Raw genomic sequence first — 27,536 nt, 5'->3', positions numbered from 1 at the left:
TACTGGAACTTAAGAACAAGTTTGAGCTTCTGCAGACTGCTCAGGACCAAGATATTGACGAGGAATATTACAACTTTCTGGAAGTGATAAAACCCAAGAAACCTATAGGGAAAAAGAAATCCAAAGAAGAAAAAATTAGTCTAGAAACAATTGTCATGATGAATCGAAGATGACAAATGAAGAGCAAGGAAAACACTGACAGGGAGAAAATTGAGTATACTGAGTTATGCAAAGCCATTAGAAAGAGACTCAGAGAGGACATAAGAAGATTTAACAAAAGAAAAGTAGAACAGGCATTAGGGGAAAACAAAGGATTTAAATCACCAGCCATGAACAATAATACAGAAAGACAAATGATACTGAAACTGAAGAATAGAGATGGTGTACTTATAAACAGCAGAGAAGGCATAATTCAAATAGCAGAAGACTACTATAGAGAATTATACAAGGAGCGAGGGAATGATGCCAGCAGTGGGGAAGATGGATTGCAAAGTAGCAACACATACGACATACCTGATATTCTTCCTGATGAGGTAGAACATGCATTGAAGAAAATGAAGAATCAGAAAGCCCGGGGGGGGGGAGATGAAGTTACTGTAGAGTTGTTAAAATTGGGAGGAAGAGACATAACACAAAAACTGGCAAGGCTCTTCACAAAGTGCATTAGAAAAGGTGTGACGCCTAAGCAGTGGAATAATGCAATCATAGTTTTGCTGCATAAGAAAGGAGATAAATCAGAAATTGGAAATTATAGACCAATTAGCTTGTTATTGCACATCTACAAGTTGTTCACAAGGGTCATTACAAAGAGATTAGAAAGAATACTTGATGAGAATCAACTGAAAGAGCAAGCTGGCTTTAGGACAGGATTCTCAACTATGGATCACCTTCACGTAATATCACAGCTAATGGAGAAAGCAAATGAATATAAAACATCATTATGCCTGGCATTTGTGGATTATGAAAAGGCATTTGACTCCATACAGCATAAGGAAATGTTTCGGGCACTGGAAAGACAAGGCATAGATACCCCATATATTATGATTTTGAAGAAAATATATGAGAGTTCTACCTCCTTTATTAGACTAGACAAAGACAGTAGGAAATTTAAAATTGAGAAAGGAGTTCGACAAGGAGACACAATATCTCCAAAGCTGTTTACTGCTGCACTTGAGGAAGCTTTCAGAAGATTAGACTGGTCGCAGAAAGGAGTCAATGTGAACAGAGAGTATCTAAACCATTTATGATTTCCAGATGACGTTGTGGTCATAAGCCATGATCCCAAAGAATTAGAGGAAAATCTTAATCAGTTATGCACAGTTAGTAAGGATTTTGGACTAAAGATGAATATGGCTAAAACAAAAGTAATGAACAAGTATGCCACAGAAAGAGAAATAATGATTGAAGGAGCAGTAATTGAATAGGTGGAGTCATACAAAAAATTTGTATACTTATCTAGGACAAGTTATTAGCTGTAATAATGATAAATGGCTGGAAGTCAAGAGAAGAATAAATTTTGGATAGATAGCATTCAGGAAATATAGTCACATACTGAAGAGCAATATCCCAGTTTGTCTGAAACGTAAAATAATGAACCAATGTATACTCCCCACCATGACTTATGGAAGTGAAACTTGGGCACTCACCAAAAGAATCCAAGAGAAGCTGAGTACTACACAGCGAAGAATGGAACGAATTATATTGGGAATCAGACTGTTAGATAAGAAGAGAAACACATGGATTAGGCAGCAAACTCAAGTAAAGGACATTCTTATCAACACTAAAGAACTAAAATGGTCTTGGGCAGGACACATTGCTCGAAGACATGATGACAGATGGACTAAGAAAATAACAGAATGGTACCCAAGAGGAGCTAGAAGAAAACCTGGAAGACAAAGGCGGAGATGGATAGATGAAATTCATGAGTTTGTGATTAGTAAATGGATGGCCAGTGCTCAAAACAGAAGGAACTGGAAAGTTGCTGGAGAGGCCTTCATCCTGCATTGGATTGAAAATGGCTGATGATGAGTCCATGGGGACCTCCCATGAGTTTAAGGAAGCTCTCATAATTATGGCTAAAGGTTTGCTTATTTCCATTGCTGTCTCCTTTAATATAACCGGATAGATCCTGCACACCCCAGGTGCCTTCCTTATGTTTAACTTCAACAATTTCTCCTCCACTTTGCTCTCAGTTATTACAAAATCACTTATCTCCTGGTTAGAGTTTGATAAATTTCTGGCATTTTCCTCATTGAATAACTCATGTGTGAATGTAGATGCAAAATACTCATTCAGTTTATCAGCTACTTGAGCAGGGATCATCAGTAGTTGCACCATCTATGTTAAATTGTTTAATCTGATTCATCCCCTTCCTTCTAGAGTTTACATAAGTCAAGAACTTTTCGCTGTTTTTCTCTGCATCCTTTGCCAAAGAATTGTTATAATCTGCCTTCGCCTGCCTAATCTCCTTTGTGATAATTTATATGCATGCCTAATCTCCTGTCACCTGATAATTTATATGCATTTCATACATTTTTCTTCTCTGCCACGAGCCTCATTAATTCATCTGACATCCATTTAGGCCTGAACCTCGAACAGTATTTCTTAGTTGGTATGTAGCTTCAAAGATTAAGTCCCTGAAGGCTTCCCATTCAGAATTCAATGGGTTAACATCAGTTGATTCCACTGTACAGAATTTAAAAACTGTCTGAGACCCCTGTAGTCACCTTTTACAATAGCAAAAGCCCTTCCCTTTAGCATTGACGGTATTTACATCTTTATGTAAATTCCCTATCGGTACATTGTGATCACTGTCACCCAGTGGTTCCTTTATCTGCAAATTCTTAATGCATGAATAATCACTGAAGATAATAAGATAAAGAATATTACTCCCTCTGGTTGTCTCTTGAACATGCTGCTGTAGAAAACAGTCATCCAATAAATCCAAAAAAAAGATCTTGCTAGTGTACGAGTAACCAACTCAAGTTCTAGTCAGTATCTGGAAAGTTAAAATCCCCCATTATAAGACATTCTGAATTACTGGCCCACTCTATTCCTCTGCACAATTGCTTATTATACTCATCAGATTCATTAGGCCTATAACACACACCTACTCTCATTTTTCCTTTCCCAGTGCTTATGTCTGCCGGAAGCAACTATTAATGATGTCACCAACAGATTGTCAGATTTTAAGGGGAGTAAAGAGAATATTATTATTTATGTTGGGACTAATGGCATTAAACGTACACGATCTGCCAATTTGTTAGAAAAATACTGGACCATACTGAGGAAATGCCGCGAGCTAGGCCACAATGTCTATGTGTCTGCAATTCTGCCCAGACACGATAGGAGGGATTATATGTTAAAAGCCTTGTGGATTAACTCAAGACTTGAAGGACTCTGCAAGGCTTTAGGGGGGAAATTTCTATCAGCATGGCCCACACTTGTCGGTAGAAGGAATTTTTGTAGACAGGATACACTTAAACAAAGGTGGTGCAAAAGTTTTTGCCAGTATTATTGAGGATACCTTAAAGGTTCAGGGAAACTGCTAGTTAGGGGGGATGTAGGTAATACTGACATGCATTTATCTGATAATATTTGGTCAAAGTAACTCTTGTTGGGTTGTTAAATATACAAGAACAGTAAGTCTTAATTGTTTATATAGTAATGTTAGAAGTGTCGTCAATAAAATGAGCGAATTCGAACTGCTGGTTAAAACAAGTAATGCAGACATAATAGGGCTTACAGAGACTTGGTGCCACCCGGAAATTGGGGATGATGAGTGTCAGTATGGCTTGTATAATGTTTTTAGGAAGGATAGGGTAGATAGATGGGGTGGTGGGGTAATGCTTATTATCAGAAGCAGTCTTAGTGCGACAATATCTTTCCCGGATTCAGATGTTTCACATGCTAGTATAGAATCTGTATGGTGTGAGATAGTTAGAAACAAAGGTATAATGCGAGTAGGAGTAATCTACAGACCAGGTGATTGTGAAGATTATGACGGAAGCCTCTACATGCAAATGGAATGGACAAGTAAGTGTGAATGTGTTATTATGGGTGATTTCAATTTGCCTCTACTTGATTGGAGTAAATGGGAAGGAAACTCAACATGGGGAACAAAATTTTTAAATCAACTAGATGACTATTATTTGTATCAACACATCAAGGAAAGTACTAGAGAAAAGAATATCCTAGGCCCCATGAATCAGATGACATAACAGGGCTGACAGTAGAGGAACCAGAAGCAGAAAGTGATCATGGAGTTCTACGGTGGATGATGATGAGAGAGGTAGCAGCAGTAAAAGGCAAAGGAATGGGTTATAATTTCAGAAAAGGACATTATGATGCCGTAAGGTACTACATGGCCCCTATTAACTGGGTATATATCGCACAGAGAATGAATACATTTGAACTGTGGTATTCTTTTAAAACATTAATCACAGATGCCTTGAATGCGTTATTTACCATTAAAAAAAAATACTTCACGAGGAGAGTTCCAAGTTGGATGAATAGTGAAGTTGCCACATTACTCCAGCCGAAAAAGGTGGCAAGGTTACAGAGCAATAAAAAGTACTGAAGCCTATAACAGCTACAAGATGATTTGTAATAGTCCCACAGAAAAGGTTCGACAAGCAAAGGCAGTTTATGAGAAATCACTAGCAAACCGAGCAAAGAGGGGGGGGGGATAAGGAATTCTTCACATATATAAATGCCAAGAAGAGCAGGACAAACCAGATCGGACCTTTACCTAAGGGAAAGGGGATAGTATTAAATACACCGGCTGCCGTTGCAGATGAACTCAACAGTTATTTTGCATCGATAATTACAAATGAAAAACCTTTTGTGGCAGTGTGAAATTGTGGGAATGAAGTTGAAAAATATGTAATTAATGATATTGAAATTTCGCAAGATTATTTTATGTAAACACTTTCGAGCCTACAGGCCAGTAAGGCTCCTGGAGTTGATGGAATATACCCTATAATCTTAAGGGAGGCGGCAAGTGAGTGCATTGAACCATTGAGGCTAATTATGCGAGCATCACTAGACTCTGGGGAGATTCCCTTGGATTGGAAAAGTGCCAATGTATCTCCCATACATAAAGGTGGCTCTAAGAGTGAAGTGGGAAATTATCGACCTGTCAGTCTGTTATTGTTATTTGGTTTTTAGGAGCATTAGCATCTAAGGCCATATTGCTCCGGGGATATGTGGTAGTCATTCCCTGACCTTTCCGCATTCTCCGTATTTGGTGGTCACGGGCTTGAACCCCGGTCTAATCAAGAAGCAGTGTATTACACACTGCTGCTCCTGGCCACCTGGCTACGGAGGCATTCTGCCAGTCTGACTTCAGTGGTAGGGAAAATCATGGAGACAATGATCAAAGGTGGAATTCAGGATCATTTGGATCGAATTGAAATTCTCAAGGATACTCAGCATGGTTTTGTAAAGGGAAAATCATGTTTAACAAATCTGGTTCGCTATTTTAAAAGGGTCACTCACGAGCTGGATTTATGGAATAATTTCGACATTGTTTATTTAGATTTCAGCAAAGCTTTTGAGTCAGTCCCACATGAGCGGTTGCTTTATAAGCTGGAACAGGTTGGAATCACTTGGAAAATCCTTAGATGGATAGCAGGATGGCTTCAATGCAGGAGGCAGAGGGTTGTGATAAATGGCTATTCCTCAGATTGGGTTGATGTAAGAAGTGGGTTTCCCCAAGGATCAGTATTAGGACCACTGTTGTTTTTAATTTTCATAAACGACATCGATGAAGGGATAGAGGGCGTGATGTCTAAATTTGCAGATGATGTTAAAATTGCTAGAGTAGTTGATGATCACTGTCAAGCTTAGCTTCTAAAGAGAGACCTAGATAGACTTCAGGAATGGTCAGAAAAATGGCAGCTATGCTTTTTACCAACAAAGTGAAGTATTACACCTGGAAAACAGTAATCCCAAAATAACTTATTCACTTGGTGGAGTTCAACTAAACCCAGTACTGGAGGAAAGGGACTTGGGTGTTACGATACGGTCAGATATGAAATTCTCTGAGCATTGTAAACAGGTTGCAAGGAAGGCTCATGGTGTCCTATCGATGATCTATCAAACTTTTGCAAGTAGAGATAGGGACATGATAATCTCATTATATAAGGCTTTTGTTAGACCATACTTGGAATGCTGTGTTCAAGTATGGAGACCGCACCTAAAGAAAGACATCGAGCTTCTTGAAAGGGTGCAAAGATGGGTAACGCCTGGTGAGATCAGCAAAAGGGCGTCCTTATGAAGAAAGACTTCAAATATTTGGGTTGCAGAGTTTGGAAACTAGACACCTTAGAGGAGATTTGATTGAGGTGTTTAAGGCTGTGAGAGGCATCAGTAAAACGAATGAGGACGAAATTTTCAAGATTATAAATGATGCTAGAACTAGGGGACATAAATTCAAGTTACGGGGGTAAATGTTTAGATTGGACTGCAGGAATTTTTATTTTATCCAGCCAGCGAGTTATAAATTACTGGAATAAGTTGCCTACATGGGTGGTAGAGGCTGACATTTCCTTTTCTTTTATTAATTATTATTATTTATTATTATTATTTTTTTTTTGGCTGGTGCAGCATAAGCCATAGGTTTTCTTGCACCGTGTGGCCAATAATAATACTAATATCAATTGGATGCACTTCCTTAGATTTTGTTTCTTAACTAACAGCATAACCCCTCCTCCCTTCTTGTCTTGTCTATCCTTTCTGTACACATTGTACTCCCCAAATTCCAATTCTTCACTGCTTATATCTGTGTGGTACCATGTCTCTGATATCCCAACAATATCTGCCTCTGATGTCTTGACTAGCACTTCAAGCTCATCAAATTTATTAACTATACTTCTAGCATTGGTGTACATGCAAGTATACGTGCAGCTGTTTCTACTCTTAGTTACCCTAACACAGCCCGTGTATTTATTTGTTGCACTATGACTCCCAACAGTCCTGGAAATCTCCATTGCCTTGCTTTTCATGCTGGTGCTCATTCTAATAGAAGCAGTGTAAGAATCACTTTTGCCTCTGCCAGTGGCCACTGTTAACCTTTTAGTCTGTATATCCCCCCCAAGCTAGTAGTTTTCCGACTCACCTAACACTGCCTTGATAGCATCAGCAAATATTCTTGTTCCCTTTCTATTTAGCATTAGCATTAGCATTAGTAGAGGCATTTGATGCAAGAAAGCAAGCTTATGCAGCATCAGCCAAAAAAAAAAAAAAAAAAAAAACCACTTCCACTTCACCCCTCCGTTCGTTCAAAATACCTGTCCAGCTGAGCCTTAAACTTATTTAGGCTATCAACCTCCACCACAAGGGATGGAAGTCTATTTAAGTGTATCTTTAGAAGCAGTCTCTCTCTCTCCTGTCAACAAGCACAGACCAGGCTGAAAAAAATTCTACCCCTTGAGCCTTGCACAATCTCTCCAGGGCCGAATTGATCGACAAGGCTCTCATCATATACTCCCTCCTATTGTGTCTGGGCAGAATTGCAGACACTTTCACATTCACCTCTAACTTGCGACTTTTTTTCAACCTTGACCGGTACTGGTTGAGTAAATCTGCAGATCTCTTACTGTCATTAGTTCCAACGTATACAACAATATTACCTTTTGTGCCCTTAAAAGATATCTGCTCTTCAACGTCATCATCTTTTGCCCCTGGCAGACATACCCTGGTCCTATTCCACCTATTCTTCTTGCATAGCCTATTCCCCGTCTCCCTGACAATAGTTACCAACAATAACTAGTTCCTGTGGACCAGTGCATTCTGCCTTAGAGATTGGCTTTGTGTTGCCTGATGCACAGGAGTGAGCTCTGCCATTGAGCTGGGTAGCTGAGAGCTTGATGGGCCCCTAATAATAGACGCCCATCAGAACACTGAGTTGGCACCTAATTTCTTGAAACTCTAGGCATCTAGCACACACAAAGACATCCACCTTGGCTAGATCATGTCCTGTTTTAGAAAGTTCAACAAACACTTCACACATTTTTTGAGACTGATGCGTTGGAGAATTGCCCCCTTCATTTCTCCCCAAGTCGCAGTACTCTCGCTAGTCTGTGATCTTTGCTTCGCAGCTCTAGTCTGGGTCATGATTTTCGTTTAAATACAGTTTACTTAACAGTGAAATTTAATTAAATTAATAAATATTTTTGATTAATTTATAATACTATACTAAGCTAACAGATTCCTAATACACTGCTTCATATTATGTTATACCTTACGCTATCAGTTCGAGATATATACGTTCCGCTATTTCTTATTGATTACAATAAGGCGGCAAGTTCAACAATATTGACACCAACACTGGGAGTCGTAACTTCCAAAAATCACTGGTTAAATTCAAAATAAGAAACTAATGAAGGCTACTAAATCTATTTAATATCTTTGTAAAGAACAGTGTAGTATGTTAATTAACGAAGAATATGGTAAAACTATCTAAATACTTACCCCTTTACAGCAGCCAAAAATCCACCGACTGTTCTCAACTGACTGCCATGAAGTCTTGTCAATGATATATAGGAATTTTGGTAGCAGGGACAGGGAGGTGATTATCCCATTGTACAAGGCAATAGTCAGGCCACACCTAGAGTACTGTGTAGAGGTTTGGAGGCCTCATTTTAGGAAGGATGTAGAGTTGCTAGAACGAGTAAAAAGAAGGGCAACAAGATTGGTGAGGGGAACAAAGGAGTGCTCTTACCAAGAAAGGCTTTTAAGTTCTGCAAATTGCAGTGCCTAGAGAGAGAGAGAGTAGGCACCTGTGGGGTGATCTGATTGAGGTGTAAAGGCCTTGAATGGGTTGAGCAAGCTGAATGCTGATGGGATTCCTTTCTCTTGCTTGAATTAAGAATCTAAGGGGGCATAGATTCAAAATGAGGAAAAACAGTTGTAGAATAGTTGTGAGGAATTTTGCCTTTAGCCAGTGGGTGGTTGCTTGGTGGAACAGACTTCCATCTTTTGTTTTAGAAGTTGATGGCCTAAATAAAGTTAAGGCTGAGCTGGAGGCATTTGGAACGAATGGAGAGGTGAAATGGGATGGTTTTTTTTTTTTTTTTTTTTTTTGGCTGATGCTATATAAGCTTGCTTTCTTGTGTCGTATACCTCTACTAATGCTAAAGTTTTAGTTAAATTCTCAAAAATCAAATGAGAAAAAAAATTTTTTTTGTGCATCTTCTGTATTTATTTATATATCACTTGATTCAATTTCATCAACTTCTGAATCTTACTTCCAGAGAATTTTGTCTTTTGTATTCTCAAATTAGACAACAGTGTCTGGACAGGTTGGATTATAAGAAACACTCCCTGAATGGCAAACATTTCTAAGGAAATAGAATGTGTGTAGTATGTTATATGTTTGATTAAAATATTTTCATACTGCCATCTGTTATAATATGTGTCCACAGTTAGAAGCACATAAGAGATCATAGCACACTGGAAAATTTCAAGACAGTACATATATAAAGGGACACATTATTTGAAATATATTTGAAACAGTCCTTGAAAACTGTATACTTACATGCACACTCTGAAAAAGTAATTTTAGTAATCTGTAATTTTAGTTCCTGCAGTAGGTAACATCTACTGTTAATAACCTAGAACCACTGTTTGCTCTTTAGATGCATTTAAATCACATACTAAGTTATTCACCTCTTGCCTAATTAAGTGCTGTGCATTATAATTTTCTGGTTGGTAGACCTAATCTGTTGAAGTGGATGGTCTAGAGAAGTTAACACAGCAGTCTTAGCTATATTCATCACTGCTTCTTTTATCTCATGGTTTTGGGAGATGTTATATCAGCAGGTCTTCAATGTGTAGAACATGCCTTCAGTGTGTAGAATATCCCTTATTGGGATATGTTAGGATATTTGATGCTGTGCTTGCATTTTTCTGTACATCCCTGAAATTTTTGTTATTATAAACAGCAAATGTCAGTGTGGTTAAGCAATTCTCGCTACATCGTAGGAAGAACAGCAAGCAGAACATTTTAATTTTAGGAAGAACTTTTTAATTTTCACAGCTATCTACATCCTCATATTTGTGTTGTTGATAATACAGCACATATATGGAGCCCAAGTTTTGTCCCAATCACCAATCTTGCAACCAGAGTATGAAGAATATTCACTTCTAGTAATACTGAATTTGTTAAACTGTCCACACATGTAGAGGAAATTGTCAGGATGTTATTCAGAAACTTCCTTTGCTTCTGCTTAAAAATTGTAACTATACAGTGCTAAGAAAAACACAAAGTAAGAAAGCAGTATATATTAGATATGCTGATAAACTGTACCATATCCACTACAACTGTTTTTCTGTTACTGAAAGAGAGAGGTAGGAGGCAGAGAGACAAGGTTGAACATGTTAACTCTCCCTGACATTATTGCCATATGCAAACATTTATATTTGCAAGTAATACAACAGATCAGTGTTTTATCTACTCCCCTAAATTGTAGGTTATGGGCATTTACAAAAACCTCTAAAGTAGAAATTATGATGTGATGTGAAATTTTAAGAATTATTTTTGAAATCTGTGCATTGACTACAAACAGCTGTATTAGCGGAAATAAAATTCACGTTGGCTAGTGTAAAATTAATGGGTCCAAATTAAGGAGAACTAAACTTCTGAGATCTGTGACTTGGTGATTTACCCACTGAGTGGCATAAAGTGCTATTCAGGTATGAACAGCAGTCTAGGTTAGGGTTTGAAATTAATGGAACAACATGAATTTCTGCATCACCAACAATTGTATTTAAAAATGAATAAATTTCTTTCTTTCCTATCCATGTCTCGACTGTTTAGCCTTACTACAGATTATCATTTAAGCATAAACTTCCAGCCAGCCAACATCTAATTGATGCTTCTGTTGAGAGAGACACTTTGTAATACCTTCAGCAAAACTAACAACAGAACTACTTCTGCTATCTTTCCTCACTTGATATTACAATGAAGTTTAGAAGAAGACTTTGCTCAGTTTACATGAAATCAGTGTTTTCCGACTTGCATATATAACACTAAGTTAATTATTTACCATAGTTTATGAGCAGTTAACTACTTACATGTTATATTTGTTTATTCGGTTATTACTTAAAAGCTATTTGTTAAAAAGCTACTGTAAGGGTTTCTAGTACTATAAGGCTATTTTTCAGACTGGATGTTGATCTCAATGCTGCAGAAATTAGCATAGAACACACTTCTAAGCCTTTCATTGAACAAACTTTTCTGAAATATTATTTAATGGGCATATTTTAATAATATTTTTGATTACTTTAAACATTTTATAGGGAATAGAGAATATTTATACACAACATAAACCTCTTCTGAAAGATACTCTGGAAGAGTTGATAAAAGGAAAGCTGAAAGAATCTTCTTATCCTTATCTGGGTAACTCACAGTTAAAAGAACGGTATGTGAATATTTAACTTAAAAAGTGATTTAGTTATCTTAACTTCTGAATCAAATATTAGACTCCTCAATAAGCATGTTTTAAAATATAAGACTAGGTGGATGCATGAGAAAGCTTATGCTGAATGTTCATTGTTCATATTTTATTATTTCTGACTAATTTTTTCTCTTCAAATGGAATATATTATCTTTTCTATAAAAATAAAATATTTATGATGCACGGTTATTGTTGCTCACTTATATGTGAGATATGATCAGAAAGTTTGAGATTGACTTTGTACCTTGAAATTGCAGTGTTGTAGCAATTTGCGACTTGACACATGTTCAGTGAATCATGTAGACGTTATAATGCATGAATCGCCCATTTATCTGGAGTGAGCCTGAATTAATGTTCATTGAATAGAAGGTATTTTGTGTTTTATCATATATTAAAATTAGTGATTTTATTGAGCAGCAATGCATTGAATTTTTTTTCAAATCAGGGAAAGGTGCAACAGAAATCCATGTTACAAACAGCTTTTGGAGAAGAACCTTGTCATTTGAAGACTTTTCAAATGACAAAATTCATTTGTCCTCTTTAAACTTTGAAGTGAGGATCAACCCCAGGGGCTTACATCTGGTATGGGTTTGGCACACCTAGGGTTCTGAATTGGATATTATCATTCTTCTCTTTCTTGGTGATTTCTCTCTCTCTCTCTCTCTCTCTCTCTTTTTTTTTTTTTGGCTGGTGCAGCCTAAGCCTTGGGCTTCCTTGGCTAATAATAATAATCTGTCAAAGATTACCCTCACTCTTTAGCATTAGTAGAGGCATATGATGCAAGAAAGCAGGCTTATTCAGCATCAGCCAAAAAAAAAACAAAAAAAAAAAAAAAACACACACCACTCCCATTTCACCCCTCCGTTTGTTCGAAATACCTGTCCAGTTGAGCTTTAAATTTGTTTAGGCTATCAACTTCAACAACAAGTGATGGAAGTCGGTACCACCAACCAACCACCCGCTGGCCAAAGGCAAATTTCCGCACATCTATCCGACATCCGTCCTTCCTCAATTTGAATTTATGCCCTCTGAGGTGATTATTCTGAGCAAGATGAAGAATCCCATTGGCATTGAGCATGCTCAAACCATTCAAAGCCTTATACACCTCTATCAGATCACCTCGCCGGTGCCTAGTCTTCAGACTCTGTAATTTGCAAAACTTAAGCCTTTCTTCGTAAGAGCAACCCTTTGTTCCATTCACTAATCTTGTTGCCCTTCTCTGTACCCATTCCAGCAGCTCTACATCCTTCTTGAAATGAGGCCTCCAGACCTGTATACAGTACTCAAGATGTGGCCTAACCATTGCCTTATACAAGGGAATAATCACCTCCTTATCCCTGCTAGAAAAATTCCTGTATATCATTGACAAGACACCATGAGCTACTCTTGCAGCTCGTCTGCACTGCTCAGAGAACTTCATATCTGCCTGCACAATTACCCCCAGGTCCTTTTCATTCTCCACCACTGTCAGTGTAGTACCGCAGAGTTGATACGTTGCTCTGGGGTTACTGTTAACCATATGTAGTACTTTACATTTGTCAATGTTAAACTTCATTTGCCACCTCTCAGCCCATCTGTTCAACCTTTCCAGATCCTGTTGCAGCAGCATAGCGTCAGTAGTGTCCTTAACAACCCTGCCAACCTTTGTATCATCTGCAAACTTGGACATTAAACTTGATATCCCATCATCAATATCATTCATAAACACCGAAAACAACAACGGACCCAACACTGAACCCTGAGGAACTCCACTAATAACATTAGTCCACGTTGAGCAGTGTCCATTGATTACCACTCTCTGTCTTCTGCCACTCAACCATCCTCTTATCCATAGCAGCAATTTGCCTCCAATGCCACACTGCTCCAATTTGTGCAGCAGTCTTCCATGTGCAACAGTATCAAAAGCCTTTCTAAGATCCAAATATATAATATCAAAGTTATTCCCCGCATCCAGTTCTTTTGTGACTACATCATAGTATCCAATCAAATTGGTCAGGCAAGACCTGCCCTTAACAAAACCATGCTGCGTCTGAGCTATAACTGAATTCTTGTCTAGATGATCCTGCAGTGCTTCTTTAACCAGTGCCTCCATTAATTTACCTGGAATAGAAGTTAAACTAACAGGTCTATAATTACTTGTGTCAGCCTTTGATCCTCCTTTGTGAATTGGGGTTACATTTGCACATCTCCAGTCTATGGGTACCTCCCCTGAGTCCAAAGAAGCTCTCATAATTATGGCTAGGGGTTTGCTTACTTCCTTTGCTGCCTCCTTTAATATAACTGGATAGATCCCATCCACCCCAAGTGCCTTTTTTATGTTTATCCTCAACAATCTCTCCTCCACTTTCCTCTCAGTTATTACAAAATCATCCAGCTCACTGCCAATGTTTACTTTACCTACATCATTCTCCTTCCTGAATAACTCCTCATGCGTGAATGTAGATGCAAAATACTCGTTTAGATTGTTAGCCACCTGAGCAGGATCCTCAACTGTTGAACCATCAATATCCAGTGGACCAATCTGATTTATCCCTTTCCTTCTTGAGTTTAAATATGTAAAGAACTCTTTTCTGTTTTTCTTTGCATCCTTTGCCAAGGATTTTTCGTAGTCTGCCTTTGCTTGCCTAATCTCCTTTGTGACTTGGTTACAGACCAACTTATATCTATCATAGGCTTCCATGTCACCCATTAATTTGTATGTATCCCATGCATTTTTCTTCTCTGCCACATGTCTCATTAGTTCATCTGACAACCATTTAGGCCTAAACCTTGAACAATATTTCTTAGTTGGTATGTAAAGCCTGGTAACCTCCAAGATTAGTTCCTTGAATGCTTCCCATTTTGAGTTTGCTGTTGGTAACATCATCAGTTGGTCCCACTGTATAGAATTTAAATATTGTCTCAGACCATCATAGTCGCCTTTACAAAAACAAAAACCCTTCCCTTTACCTCTGATGGTAGTTACCTCCTTGAGTAAATCCCACTTCAACACACTGTGATCACTGCCACCTAGTGGTTCATTTATCTGCAGATTCTTAATGCATGAAGAATCACTACTGATAATCAGATCAAGAGTATTGCTCCCTCTTGTTGCCTCACGAACATGCTGATGTAGAAAACAATCATCCAATAAATCCACAAAAGCCTTGCTAGTGTGCGAGTGACCAACCCACAAATTCCAGTCAATATCTGGGAAATTAAAATCACCCATTATAACACTCTCTGATTTACTGGCCCACTCTATTTCCCTGTACAATATCTTATTATACTCATCAGAGTCATTAGGCCTATAGCACACTCCTACTCTCAATTTTGATTTCCCTATGCTTATGTCACACCAAACTAACTTGACACTGCCCTGTCCATCGATGTCGACTGGCTTCACTTCCTTGGACTTTATGTGTTTCTTAATTAATAGCATAACCCCTCCTCCCCTCTTGTCCTGCCTATCCTTTCTATATACATTTTATTCCTCAAATTCCAGTTCCGCATTACTTATATCTGTATGACACCACGTCTCTGATATCCCAACAATATCTGCCTTTGATGTTTTGAGCAATACCTCAAATTCATCAAATTTATTTACCAAACTCCTAGCGGCGCCTCCGTAGCCAGGTGGGATGGAGCAGCAGTGCATAGCACATGCTTCTTGATTAGACCGGGGTTCGAGCCCGTCACCACCAAATACGGAGGATGCGGAAAGGTCAGGGAATGACCACCGCATATCCCGGAGCAATATGGCCTTAGTTGCTAATGCTCCTAAAAACTAACTAACTAACTAACTAACTAACCAAACTCCTAGCATTGGTGTACACGCAGGTATACATGCACCTGTTTCTATTCTTAGCTACCCTAACACAACCCATATGTTTACTTGTACCGCAATGACTCCCAGCAGTCTCTGAAATATCCTGCATCTTGTTTTTCAGGCTTCTGCTCATTTCAATAGAAGCAGTGCAAGAATCACTCCCACGTCTGCCAGTGGCTACTGTTAATCTATTAGTCCTTGTATCTCCCCCAACTAGCAGTTTTCCGACCCACCTAACACTGCCTCGACAGCATCAGTAAAAATTCTTGCACCCTTTCTATTTAAGTGTATCCCATCCCTGTAGAAGCAATCTCTCCTGTTAACAAGTACAGTCCAGGCTGAAAAAAATTCCACCCCTTGAGCCTTGCACAATCCCTCCAGGGCCGAATTGATCGACAAGGCTCTCATCATATACTCCCTAATGAAGCCTTTCATCTCTTGTCACCTTTCATCTTCAAAAACCAATGATTCAGTCACTTATGCTTGATCTGATGAGGAGTGATTAACATTTAACTATCAAGTGAAGTTGCCGATGAAATTGGTATTTCTTATGGGACATGTAATCGATTTTAACAGATTTGGGAATGTGACACATTTCAGCAAAGGTTGTGCCTCACATCCTTGCTTAATAGTCACAGAGGGCAGTGAGTTCTTGTACATCAGAATCTTCTTCAACATGTTGCTGTTGACCCACACTTTGTTTCATTCATAATTATTAGTAACTTGTCATGGGTTTATCTCTGTGATGTAGAAACAAAGCCCAAAACAAGTCAAATGTCAGAATTATGTTTAACAAATTTTTAACAGATTTGGGAATGTGACACATTTCAGCAAAGGTTGTTCATTATGAATTTGTGCTGCATGTCCAAACTGGACATGTAGAACAAATTTACTAGGAATACTAAAAATGAGCTCTATGACAATTGAATGTGATGCTTTTTGGAAAAATTAGCCACAAAATCGAGCTTCATTGCTCAATTTTGTGACTAATTTCAGCCACAAAATTTGTGACTTAAAGGCTGCTGATTTACAATAACTGAATAACTGAGGTAAATATTCAAAACATGGTATAGAACTATTATCAATTCCAATAGATGCTTATCATGAATGCTTTCAGAAGTTGCAGAAGAATTAGAATCTGTGTAACTTTTTGGTGGGGGTGTGTGTGTGTGTGTGTGTGTGTGTGTCCAAGATGATTTAAAAAGTAAAAATTCAGAGGTTCTTTAACCATGCATACTTGTATGACCAGTGAATTTGTAAATACCAAACAATAAACTTACAGAAATTAAAAAAAAAAAAAAAAAAACCTGCCAGAATGTTTCATCATACTCACCAGGGGTTCATATTAAAATGGCTTGTACAGAAAATAACATTTTGTGCCATCCAGTTTTGCAATGAAATATCAGTGCAATGTGACTTTTGTGCACAATTAAGTCCTCTAACAGATGCAGCTGTGAGTTAAATATTCTTGATCTCTAAGTCAACTTATATATATAGTTGGGCTAAATATGTCTCAAACTGTTGTTTGAGGCATATATATATATATATATATATATATATATATATATATAGGTATATAGGTATATTTTCTAGAATTATGGTATGTTTTCCAGAAGCACTTACTTTTGATGAATCTACTTTTCACTTGAGCAGGGAAATCATTTGTTGCAACATTCAGGTGTTTCATTGAAATCTTTGTCCCCTCACTTAGCATGGATGGAACTCCACAAAAATAAATGTTTTGTACCATTTAATATCAAAAAATTTAGAGCTTTTTTTTTATGGAAAAATGATTGATGGAAACATTTACCTGGACATGTTTAATGACTCTACCCCCCCCCCCCCCCAAGGTCTGTGATTTTTTTTTTTTGCATGGAGTTAAGTAAAGGATGCTGTGTTTGTGCCACCTTTACTTAACAACACAGTGATTCCAGTTACCACTGGCATAATGGCAAAGGTCTGGGAGGAAGTGAACTATCAAACTGTTGTCTACCATGTGACTTATGGGGCTCATATTGAGGATTTTAGAATCCATAGGAAACATTCAAAGATTTGTCAATCTGTGCATCCCCCAAAAATATAAATGCATTTTTCATTTTTGTGATTTTTTTTTTTTTTTAAATTGTTTATTTCATTTTGAATCACTTTAATCTAAACAGTAATTTGGAGTAAGTTTAAGATTAATTTTGCAACAAAGTTCGTTTAATGCTATTGTAAAGTAATTAAATATTACATTGCTAATTACACTTACTTGAATGTAGATTGCAAATGTTGAGTGTTATATGACTGTCAGGAATATTTATTTATATTCAGCTGTGTATCTAATAAGCACTATAATTATAGTTAGATGTGCATATATAAATTCAACCTAAAATAACAAACAAATAGAAAGCTTGCCCTATCCAAAAAAAATAAATGATAAAATCAAAATGCAATTATACTGTCTGCATGTTGTTTAACACCATGCAGACAGTATAATGTTTAACAACATGTTTAACATATTGTTAAACATTATAGCTACAGTAGTCTCTATTCATTTTAGAAGACTTTCTATTCCAGAAAATTGCTTGCAAATGGCTTAAGGGTTAGAAATTAATATCAGAAAATTAATATAAAGTGCTAAGATTGGGGAAAACAGTTTAGATATGAGACTGGCTTAAGGGAGTCTACCTATGATAGAATTAAATTTAAAGAATTGTTATTGCATTAACAAAAGAAAATTTATATATCCTGCTCTGGTCTTCCTGAAACAAAATGACTTGGAAAATGGATTTTAATAAGGTTTTGGTAAATTTGGCAATTATTTAAGTTAGTGATATATTTATTATTTATTTTTTTTTTTTTTATATCCAGGCCTCAAGATATAATTGTATTTATGATTGGGGGAACTACTTATGAAGAATCGCTCGCTGTATACAAAATGAATAAACAAATACCTGGGGTGAGAATTATACTTGGAGGAACCACAATCCATAATTTTAAAAGGTAAGAAGTTAAAAAATAGGCAGATATTTATGTCATCTACACTACCCAACCAAAAGTTATGGGACACACCACTAATTGTAGAAAATTCTGTGATTAAAAAATATGTAGATTTTCTGGTTTTAAATAGTGATCAGTAGTTAGTTCCTAATTCATATCAAACATGTACATTTTTGTTTATATATTTATTTATTGCACTAGGCAGTGCCAGTCAGCCTTTGTCAACCCACCATATATTTACATTATCATACAGGCACAGATTTATGTTATCATCAGTTATTGCTTCCTTTGTTCTTGTTAACTCTCAATCCATGTACAGAAAGGAAATTAATATTCATATCCATTTACTCACATCATAATCATCCATTACAGTTCAGGATATCACAAAGCCACTTATGTAAGATTTATCCTCGTTCATGAATATGTCAATGTCTATACCTAATACATACCAGTTCGTTAGTTCACACCTGCAATTCGCATATTAGAACTAGTGATGGCATAATCGATTATGGCTTACATTCAAAATAATCAATTATGATTTTTTAACTTGAATGGAAAGGTGTAATCAGAAATGTGGCTGATATGGGGGAAGGAGAAGGCACGCACGCACGCACACACACACACACACACAGAGAGAGAGAGAGAGAGAGAGAGAGAGAGAGAGAGAGAGAGAGAGAGAGAGAGAGAGAGAGAGAGAGAGAGAGAGAGAGAGAGAGAGAGAGAGAGAGAGAGAGAGAGAGAGAGAGATCAGCCATGTAAATATAATGTAATGAGAGCATCACTAGACTCAGGAGAAATTCCATTGGATTGGAAAAGTACCAATGTATCTCCAATACATAAGGGTGAAGTGGGAAATTACCGAACTGTCAGTCTAACTTCAGTAGTAGGGAAAATCATGGAGGCAATGATTAAGGGCGGAATTTAGGATCATTTATATAAAAATAAAATTCTGAAGAATACTCATCAGGGTTTTGTAAAAGAAAAATCATGTTTAACAAATCTAGTTGACTATTTTGACAGGGTCACTCATGAACTGGACTTAGGGAATAATTTTGACAAAGTTTGTTTAGATTTCTTCAAAGCATTTGATTCGGTCTCACACAAGTTGTTACTTTATAAGCTGGAACAGGTTGGAATCACAGGGAAACTCCTTAGATGGATAGCAGGATGGCATCAGGGCAGGAGGCAGAGGGTTGTGATAAATTCCTCAGATTGGGTTAATTAGGAAGTGGGGCTCCCCAAGGATCAGTCTTGGGAGCGCTGTTGTTTTTGATTTTCATAAATGACATCGATGAAGGGATAGAGGGCATGATGTCTAAATTTGCAGATGATGTAAAGATTGAAAGAGTAGTTAACGATCACTGTCAAGCAGAGCTGCTTCAGAGTAACCTAGATAGACTTCAGGGATGGTCAGAAAAGTGGCAGCTAAGCCTTAATCCAGCAAAGTGCAAGGTCTTACAACTGGGGAACAGTAACCCCAATATAACTTATATGCTTGGTGGAGTTGAACTAGTCAGTAGTGGAAGAAAGGGACTTGGGAGTTACAATACAGTCAAACGTGAAGTTCGCCAAGCATTGTAGACGGATTGCAGGGAAGGCCCATAGTGTCCTATCAATGATTTATTGAACATTTGCTAATAGAGATAAGAATGTTATAATCCCATTATATAAAGGGTATTGTTAGACCACACTTGAAATACTGTGTTCATGTATGCAGACCGCAGCTAACGAAAGACATCGAGCTTCTTGAAAGGGTCCAAAGATGGGTAACCTGCCTGGTGAGATTAGCAAAATAGCATCCATATAAGGAAAGACTTTGAATATGTGGTTGCAAAGCTTGGAAACTCGGCACCTTGGACAAGACTTGAGATGTTTAAGGTTCTGAGAGGCATAAGTAAAATGAATAAGGATGAAATTTTCATGGTTATAAATGATTCTATAACTAGGGGCCATAAATTCAAATTACAGGGAGAGATGTTTAGATTGGATTGCAGGAAGTTTTATTTTAGCCAGAAAGTTATAAATTATTGGAGTAAGTTACCGACATAGGTGATACAGGCTGACAGTTTGAGGAAATTCAAAGGTCATCTGGATAGTTATCTACAGGAGGACGGAAACACATAGATTGTGTATTTTTTTTCCCCCATCATCATCAGCCATTTTCAATCCACTGCAGGATGAAGGCCTCTCCAGCAACTTTCCAGTTCCTTCTGTTTTGTGCAATGGCCATCCATTTACTACCCACGAACTCATCTGTCCATTTCTGTTGTTGTCTTCCAGATTTTCTTCTAGCTCCTCTTGGGTACAATTCTGTTATTTTCTTAGTCCATCTGTCATCATGTTTTCGAGCTATGTGTCCTGCCCAAGACTATTTTAGTTCTTTAGTTTTGATAAGAATGTCCTTTACTTGAGTTTCTGCTTAATCCATGTGTTTCTCTTCTTATCTAACAGTCTGTTCCCAATATAATTTGTTCCATTCTTTGCTGTGTAGTTCTCAGCTTCTCTTCCATTATTTTGGTGAGTGCCCAAGTTTCACTTCCATAAGTCATGGTGGGGAGTATACATTGGTTCATTATTTTATGTTTCAGACAAATTGGGATATTGCTCCTCAGTATGTGACTATATTTCCTGAATGCTATCCATCCAAAATTTATTCTTCTCTTGACTTCTAGCCATTTATCATTATTACAGCTAATGACATGTCCCAGATAAGTATATGATGCCACCTTTTCAATTACTGCTCCTTCAATCATTATATTCCTTTCTGTGGTATACTCATTCATCATTACTTTTGTTTTAGCCTTATTCATCTTTAGTCCAAAATCCTTACTAAACTTGATTCCTCAAGGGCAGCAGTAAACAACTTCTGAGATATTGTGTCTCCTTGTTGAACTCCTTTCTCAATATTAAATTTACTACTGTCTTTGTCTAGTCTAATAAAGGAGGTAGCATTCTCATATACGTTCTTCAAAATCATAATATATGAGGTATCTATGCCTTGTCTTTCCAGTGCTCAAAACATTGCCTTATGCTGTATGGAGTCAAATGCCTTTTCATAATCCACAAATGCCAGGCATAATGGTGTTTTATATTCATTTGCTTTCTCCATTAGCTGTGACATTATGTGAAGGTGATCCATAGTAGAGAATCCTGTCCTAAAGCCAGCTTGCTCTTTCGGTTGATTCTCATCAAGTATTCTTTCTAATCTGTTAGTAATGACCCTTGTGAACAACTTGTAGATGTGGAATAACAAGCTGATTGGTCTATAATTTCCAATTTCTGATTTATCTCCTTTCTTATGCAGCAAAACTATGATTGTATTATTCCACTCCTTAGGTGTCATCTTTTCTAATGCATTTTGTGAAGAGTCTTGCCAGTTTTTGTGCTATGTCTTTTCCTCCCAATTTTAACAACTCTACAGTAACTTCATCTTCCCCTGGGGCTTTCTGATTCTTCATTTTCTTCAACGCATGTTCTATCTCATCAGGATGGATATCAGGTATGTTGTTTCTGATTCTTCATTTTCTTCAACGCATGTTCTATCTCATCAGGATGGATATCAGGTATGTTGTTTCTGATTCTTCATTTTCTTCAACGCATGTTCTATCTCATCAGGATGGATATCAGGTATGTTGTTTGTTTTACTAATTTGCGATCTATCTTCCCCACTACTGGCATCATTCCCTTGCTCCTTGTATAATTCTCTATAGTAGTCTTCTGCTATTTGAAATTATGCCTTCTCTGCTATTTATAAGTACCCCATCACTATTCTTCAGTTTCAGTATCATTTGTCTTTCTGCATTACTGCTGATTTAAATCCTTTGTTTTCCCTTAGTGCTTGTTCTACTTTTCTTGTGTTAAATTTTCTTATGTGCTCTGAGTTTCTTTCTAATGGCTTTGCGTAACTCAGTATACTCAAATTTTCTCCTTGTCAGTGTTTTTCATGCTGTTCATTTGTCTTCGGTTCATCGTGACAAGTGTTTCTTGACTAAGTTTATGTTTATTATTTTTTCTTGCCTTTATTTTTCATTTATTAATTATTTTATTTAAATTATTATTAATATTATTATTATTGTTATTATTTTTTGGCTGGTGCAACATAAGCCTTAGGCTTCCTTGCACCGTGTAGCTAATACTAATACTTAATGTTAAACTTTATCTTTAGTTTTGATAACTTTAGTTTGATTGTTTCACTAGCATTTCTTTTTTTTTATTTATTTATTTATTTCATAATCAGTTATGACAATTATTTAATCAGAACTATCAGTACTGTGAAATTCAAGAAGACTGAATTTTAAAATGCACCAATCTTCAGTTCTCAATTTTTTTTAGCATAATTCAGAGCTCTAATATAAGAAGAGAAAGATGAACTTCATACTGAGTGAGGAGAAGGACACTTCCTAACAAGGTGATTCACACAAATAGATTTTTCACCTCTTAGCTTGGCATTTATGATAGGAATGACCAGTATCTGCACAATGCAAAATTCCTTATTGTGACAACATTCTGCAGTGAGTCATATCAAAAGCATTTGTAATACAACATCACTAAATAAAAGCACTTAAATCTATGGCTTCTTCAGCCTAAGAAGATATGATCTGATTTTTCCAATAAACTACAGATCTTAAAAGACAACTCCGGTATCCAGTGAAATCCTGAACCAAATTTATTCACCCTAGAAAAGTGCACCTTACAAGCCTTAAAAAAAAAAAAAAATCCTCCTCCTTCACCTTAATCCTCAAATCAGCTAAATTCTGCACTTATAAATCTTCAGGCTTTTCCTGCATGGTCTGATCAATGTTATAAATAATTGTTGTGTGGCTTTATCCTGGGAGACCTTGTAACTAACAGCCCAGTGTCTTTAAATAAAGTGTTAGATTCCATCATTTCCACATCTCTACTGCTTCCTACTTGTACAACAACGTTGTCCCTAGTTTCACTGATAGTTTTGACTTTAAGGTCGGTCAGACTTGACCTCATTGCCCTTGCCTTAATAAATATCTTAGGTATGCAGTTATTTATTCTATGAGCCAACCAAGAATTTTATATAATTTCTCTAATAAGTCAGGTATGTTTAACTCTATTAGTACTTAGAACTTTTAAGTTGTTGCAATTTGACGTGCCCAGATCAGTATGATCACACAAAGAATTCCCTACTTGATACTGTGACACTTGTACTCCATTGAGTTTAACAGCCATTCCATTGATTTCATGATTGTTTCACTTGTCTTTTCTAATGTTAGGAGTCTCCTTTTAATGGAAGCACTAAATACACCCTTTGGTAAGTTTGTGAAGTCATCATAATTTTTGTCTTTCTTGTAGTTTAAAAGGTCATATTTGATACGCTTGCCTAACTCAGTTGAACTAATGTTTAAAGATTCTTGCTAAACAGGTTCTGCAGGTACAGGAATTACAAATTCCCCAGCTGCAAAAGTTCAATTGACTATCTTCATTTCTTCTAATTTCCTCATCTACTCTGAGAGTTGTAATCTCTTTCCACAGTTGGCCTTTGAAAGCTTCACATTAACCTTTCCAAATCAGAATCCAATGATTATCAATGCCCTTGTATATACAGGATTCAAGTTCAGAGTGGGAATCTCTTATAAAATCATGTGCTCATCATTCATATTCATAACATCTATGAATGGTATCTCTCCAAATCCTGAGAACTGCATCTTAATCTTCTAAGACTTTGACCCAATTCCTTGTCAATTGTACAGTTCTCATTGAAAACACTTCTTTCCTTATCCAATAGAGATCCATATTCCCATTTCATAAAATTCTGTATTCACACCTTCACCCTGTAACATATATTCACTGTACCCATTTCTGTATCTGGTTGTGAACCTGATTGATTAGTCATAGAAATATGCTTATCTACCTTAACAGTTAAATCTGACTGTTTACTGCTGTGAGCTCTCCGCTTATTGGACACTGAACTTGTAACTGTAATTAATTGCAGTGCTTGTTTTAAGATACTCTTTTGTTATTAAATCCATTTAACAGTGAAAAGTTTAGATGCTACTAAAATTGTATAATTGTCCTGTTCAAGTAATAAAAGAGAACAATAAACATTCAATATACTAAAAAGACACAAGAATAATCTCAACAGATGGCTGCCACAATGCTTTCATGGACCAATTCTTCATGACCCCTTGATCAAAAATGCCTTCTATTGCCACTCCCTGGCTTACATAATACTTATGGAAATTTGATTATATATAAGTTTTTGCTGGCTGGTGCAAACTTAAAAAAATCGTGGAAATTTATTTTGCATCCTGTAGGAATAAATGAAGGTATCATGAAAACATCACATTGTGAACCCAATAACACTTTTTTTTCTTTTTCTTTTTTTTTTTTGGTAATTCGTTCCAGGACCTCAGAAGTTGAAATTTTCGCTATATAACTAAGCTATTTGTTTCTTTAAAAGGTCATTTTTATAGTGGAAGTTGCACTACACTTTCATCGTTATCATATATTCCGTTATAAGAATCAATTTTTGAATGCCTTTGTGATATTTTTCTAAAACACATTTCTGGAAGTCACTATCATAAAACAAAAATAATATGCACTTTCTGGTTTATTGGGCTTTTCTGTTAGCACAATCTGTTATAAATGGGTAGTGAACTCGATCTTATTGCATTTGCAATAATAGCGATAACTGAAATTCTGTTGATTTTTACGTTATGGTATTATAGTGAAATTAGTTCCCCTTCACTGAAATCTTCAATCGTATAAAAATAAATAAATAAAATTTTCAGAATCTTCTCTTCATTCCTATTTACTTATTACAATGATGGAGGGAAAGTGACCAACAGAAAGTGCAAGTGGTGGCAGTGCTAGGAAACAAAACAAAATTGATTTAGAAAGTAAGAAGCATGACAAAGTTTATCTATTGCATGGGAATTAGGTCTCGCTGCTTCAACAGTGAATACTATTGAGGACAGTGCACATATAAAAGAACAGGTTAAACGATCAACAGTGATCACAAAAAAGCATTCAGCTGCTATATCGAAGATGGAAAAGCTATTAATAATATGGATGGAAAATCAGATTCAGAAGCGAGTGCCCCTGAGGCCAATGGGCATTCAAGGAAAAGCAAGAAGTATTTATGAAGATATTAAGGATAAGTACAGCACGAACCCCAAGCCAAGTTCGTGGCAAGCAATGGGTGGTTTAATAGGTTCAAGCATTATGCTGGATTCCAAAACATTTAAGTATGAGATGAAGTCACCAGTGCCAATTCTGCAGCTACAGAGAAATTTTGTCATGTGTTGGGGAAAAACCCTTCTAAATCTCCACAGCCCTCAACTTCCGCAGCGGCGTGCTTATCAGTTGGAGAATTAATTCTGGCAATGATGCTTGAAAGGTAAAACTTGCTGATGTTATGCCTGTCTCCTCTCTTTTTGTAATTTTATAATTTTGAAATTTTTGTAATTTTTCCTGTGCATGAGATAAAAAAATTAAAAAAAAAAAAAAAAAAAAATTTATTTACATGTTCATCGGACATTTCTTTTTTGCTTCAATCAAATTTGCGAGTGCTGCATAAGAAAGCATTTAGGGAAATTCTGACTTATATAGAGTTCCACGGAACGCAACCTTTACGTAAGTCGGGGAGTGGCTGTATGTTCAACTCCTCAGATAAAGTCCTTTTGATATTTTATGGTGAGAAATAGCTACGATCTTTTTTTCTTAAGAAAAAACTGATCTTAACAACTAAATGCAAACCAGCCTTCAACTTAAACCAAAATGGCACTCTTAATGCTTTCCTATGGACTTCATTTTATTACTGTATCTCAACAATCCTCCAACCAGATGGAAAAGTACTCAGGTTAGGTGGTCCCTTAGAAATTACTGTATCAGTATGCCATAGTGTGGGAGGCCTTTCACAATAATTTCTTGAGAAAAATGATATATTTTTACTTATATTCAAACTTACCTTCAGCTTACTGCAAAGATGTGGCGTGGATTGGCCAACCTTAGATCACACATATTAATGTTATTTTTAATATCCCAATAAGTGTAGTGCCTCTTAGACAGTGAATTAAGCTAGGTGTCATTGTTTGTCAGCAGTTTAAATGGAGGACAAAATGGTGAACTTTATGGAATCTTCCTTTAACCAAAGAAACATCAAAATTAGATATTTCCCTTACAGTATAACCTCCTTCAAAATAAAAGCCACCCACAGGTTTCAAATCCTTATAGGCTTCTTGCAGTATCTCAAATTAATGCTGTTCCCTGGTCTTAGTAGAAGTAATACAACTACCCTCAACCTTGAATTTTCCTGTCTGCAAAGCCTAGTTGTAACATATAGGCAGCCATTATGGTTCAGGAAAGCCATTGATATAATTTCAAACTTAAATTAAGTACCTGGAAAGGAAATAATCCATAATTGTTTTATTTCTTTCTTTCATAATAGGTTTATGCCAAGAAAGGTTAAAATTCAGGGTTATCTCCAGAAAAGAAATCAGATCTTTTCTAAAAAGCTGAGCATTGTTGAATAGTTTAATTCATTTAAACAAAAAAAAAAAAAAAAAAACATTTCAAACAGTTCAAGCATTAAAAAATATTTATCTTTAGTTTTAGGTTGCAACCTGAAGTTGGGGATAGCTAAATTAGACTCTCCCCAAAAATGTTTTACATAATTCACTGAACCCATTTAAACTTTATAAATCTGGTGGTTAAACATGCTAATTTTAACTATTTCATTATAGCTTTATTGACCATTTCATCCATTGTAGAGATGTAATTTGTTGATTGAATTTAACAGTTGAAAATTTTAAAAATGCTGCTTTTCATCACAGTAATTTTAACATATTTGTCTAATTTTAGTTTTCTGGAAGAAGTAAAGTCTGCCACATATGGCCTGTCTCATTCTTCACATTCCCGTTGGTGAAAAAGATGAAAGTAATTAATTATGAAAGTATATAATATAGATCAAGACCAAAAAAAAAAAAAAGGATTCCAGAGCTGTCTGGCATTTTAACTGTGTTCAAAATAAAGTAATAATATGATTTTGTTTAACACAGCTAGTGTTTATAAGCTGGCAGTTTTGATTGTACTGATGGTTATGTTGTATAATTGTGTATAGTTTACTGAATGTGAAATAATAAGAATAATGTTACAAAGTCTGAATGCTCAGCAGTATCTTTTGAAATTTTATTTTATTTTTATAGTTCTGTGTTAAACTTAGATATTCTATTCAATTTTAGTTGGAATGCAGTTGTTTTCTTTAATATATACAAATCATTATTTGAACAAAGTTTCAGTTAGTGTATTTATAT

At 36.4% G+C, this 27,536-nt stretch overlaps 1 protein-coding gene across 1 annotated transcript in view; it reads left to right on the top strand.

Annotated features, from left to right (window-relative positions):
* The window catches only part of Vps45 (vacuolar protein sorting 45), a 142,738-nt gene extending 115,542 nt beyond the window's left edge, over nucleotides 1-27,196 (top strand). Inside the window, exons 12-14 of the mRNA XM_090378827.1 lie at nucleotides 11,305-11,426; nucleotides 18,124-18,255; nucleotides 27,085-27,196. Coding sequence (XP_090234953.1) covers nucleotides 11,305-11,426; nucleotides 18,124-18,255; nucleotides 27,085-27,148 — 318 coding nt within the window. The 3' untranslated portion in view covers nucleotides 27,149-27,196. The remainder of the gene's footprint in view (nucleotides 1-11,304; nucleotides 11,427-18,123; nucleotides 18,256-27,084) is intronic.
* Nucleotides 27,197-27,536: the final 340 nt, after the last annotated feature.

This window comes from Mastigoproctus giganteus, chromosome 1 (assembly GCF_048544385.1).
Source record: "Mastigoproctus giganteus isolate SK-2022 chromosome 1, ASM4854438v1, whole genome shotgun sequence".
NCBI classification, from domain to species: Eukaryota; Metazoa; Arthropoda; class Arachnida; order Uropygi; family Thelyphonidae; genus Mastigoproctus; species Mastigoproctus giganteus.
Note: the sequence above shows the minus strand (reverse complement) of the source record. Positions and strands in the feature narration are given on the sequence as shown.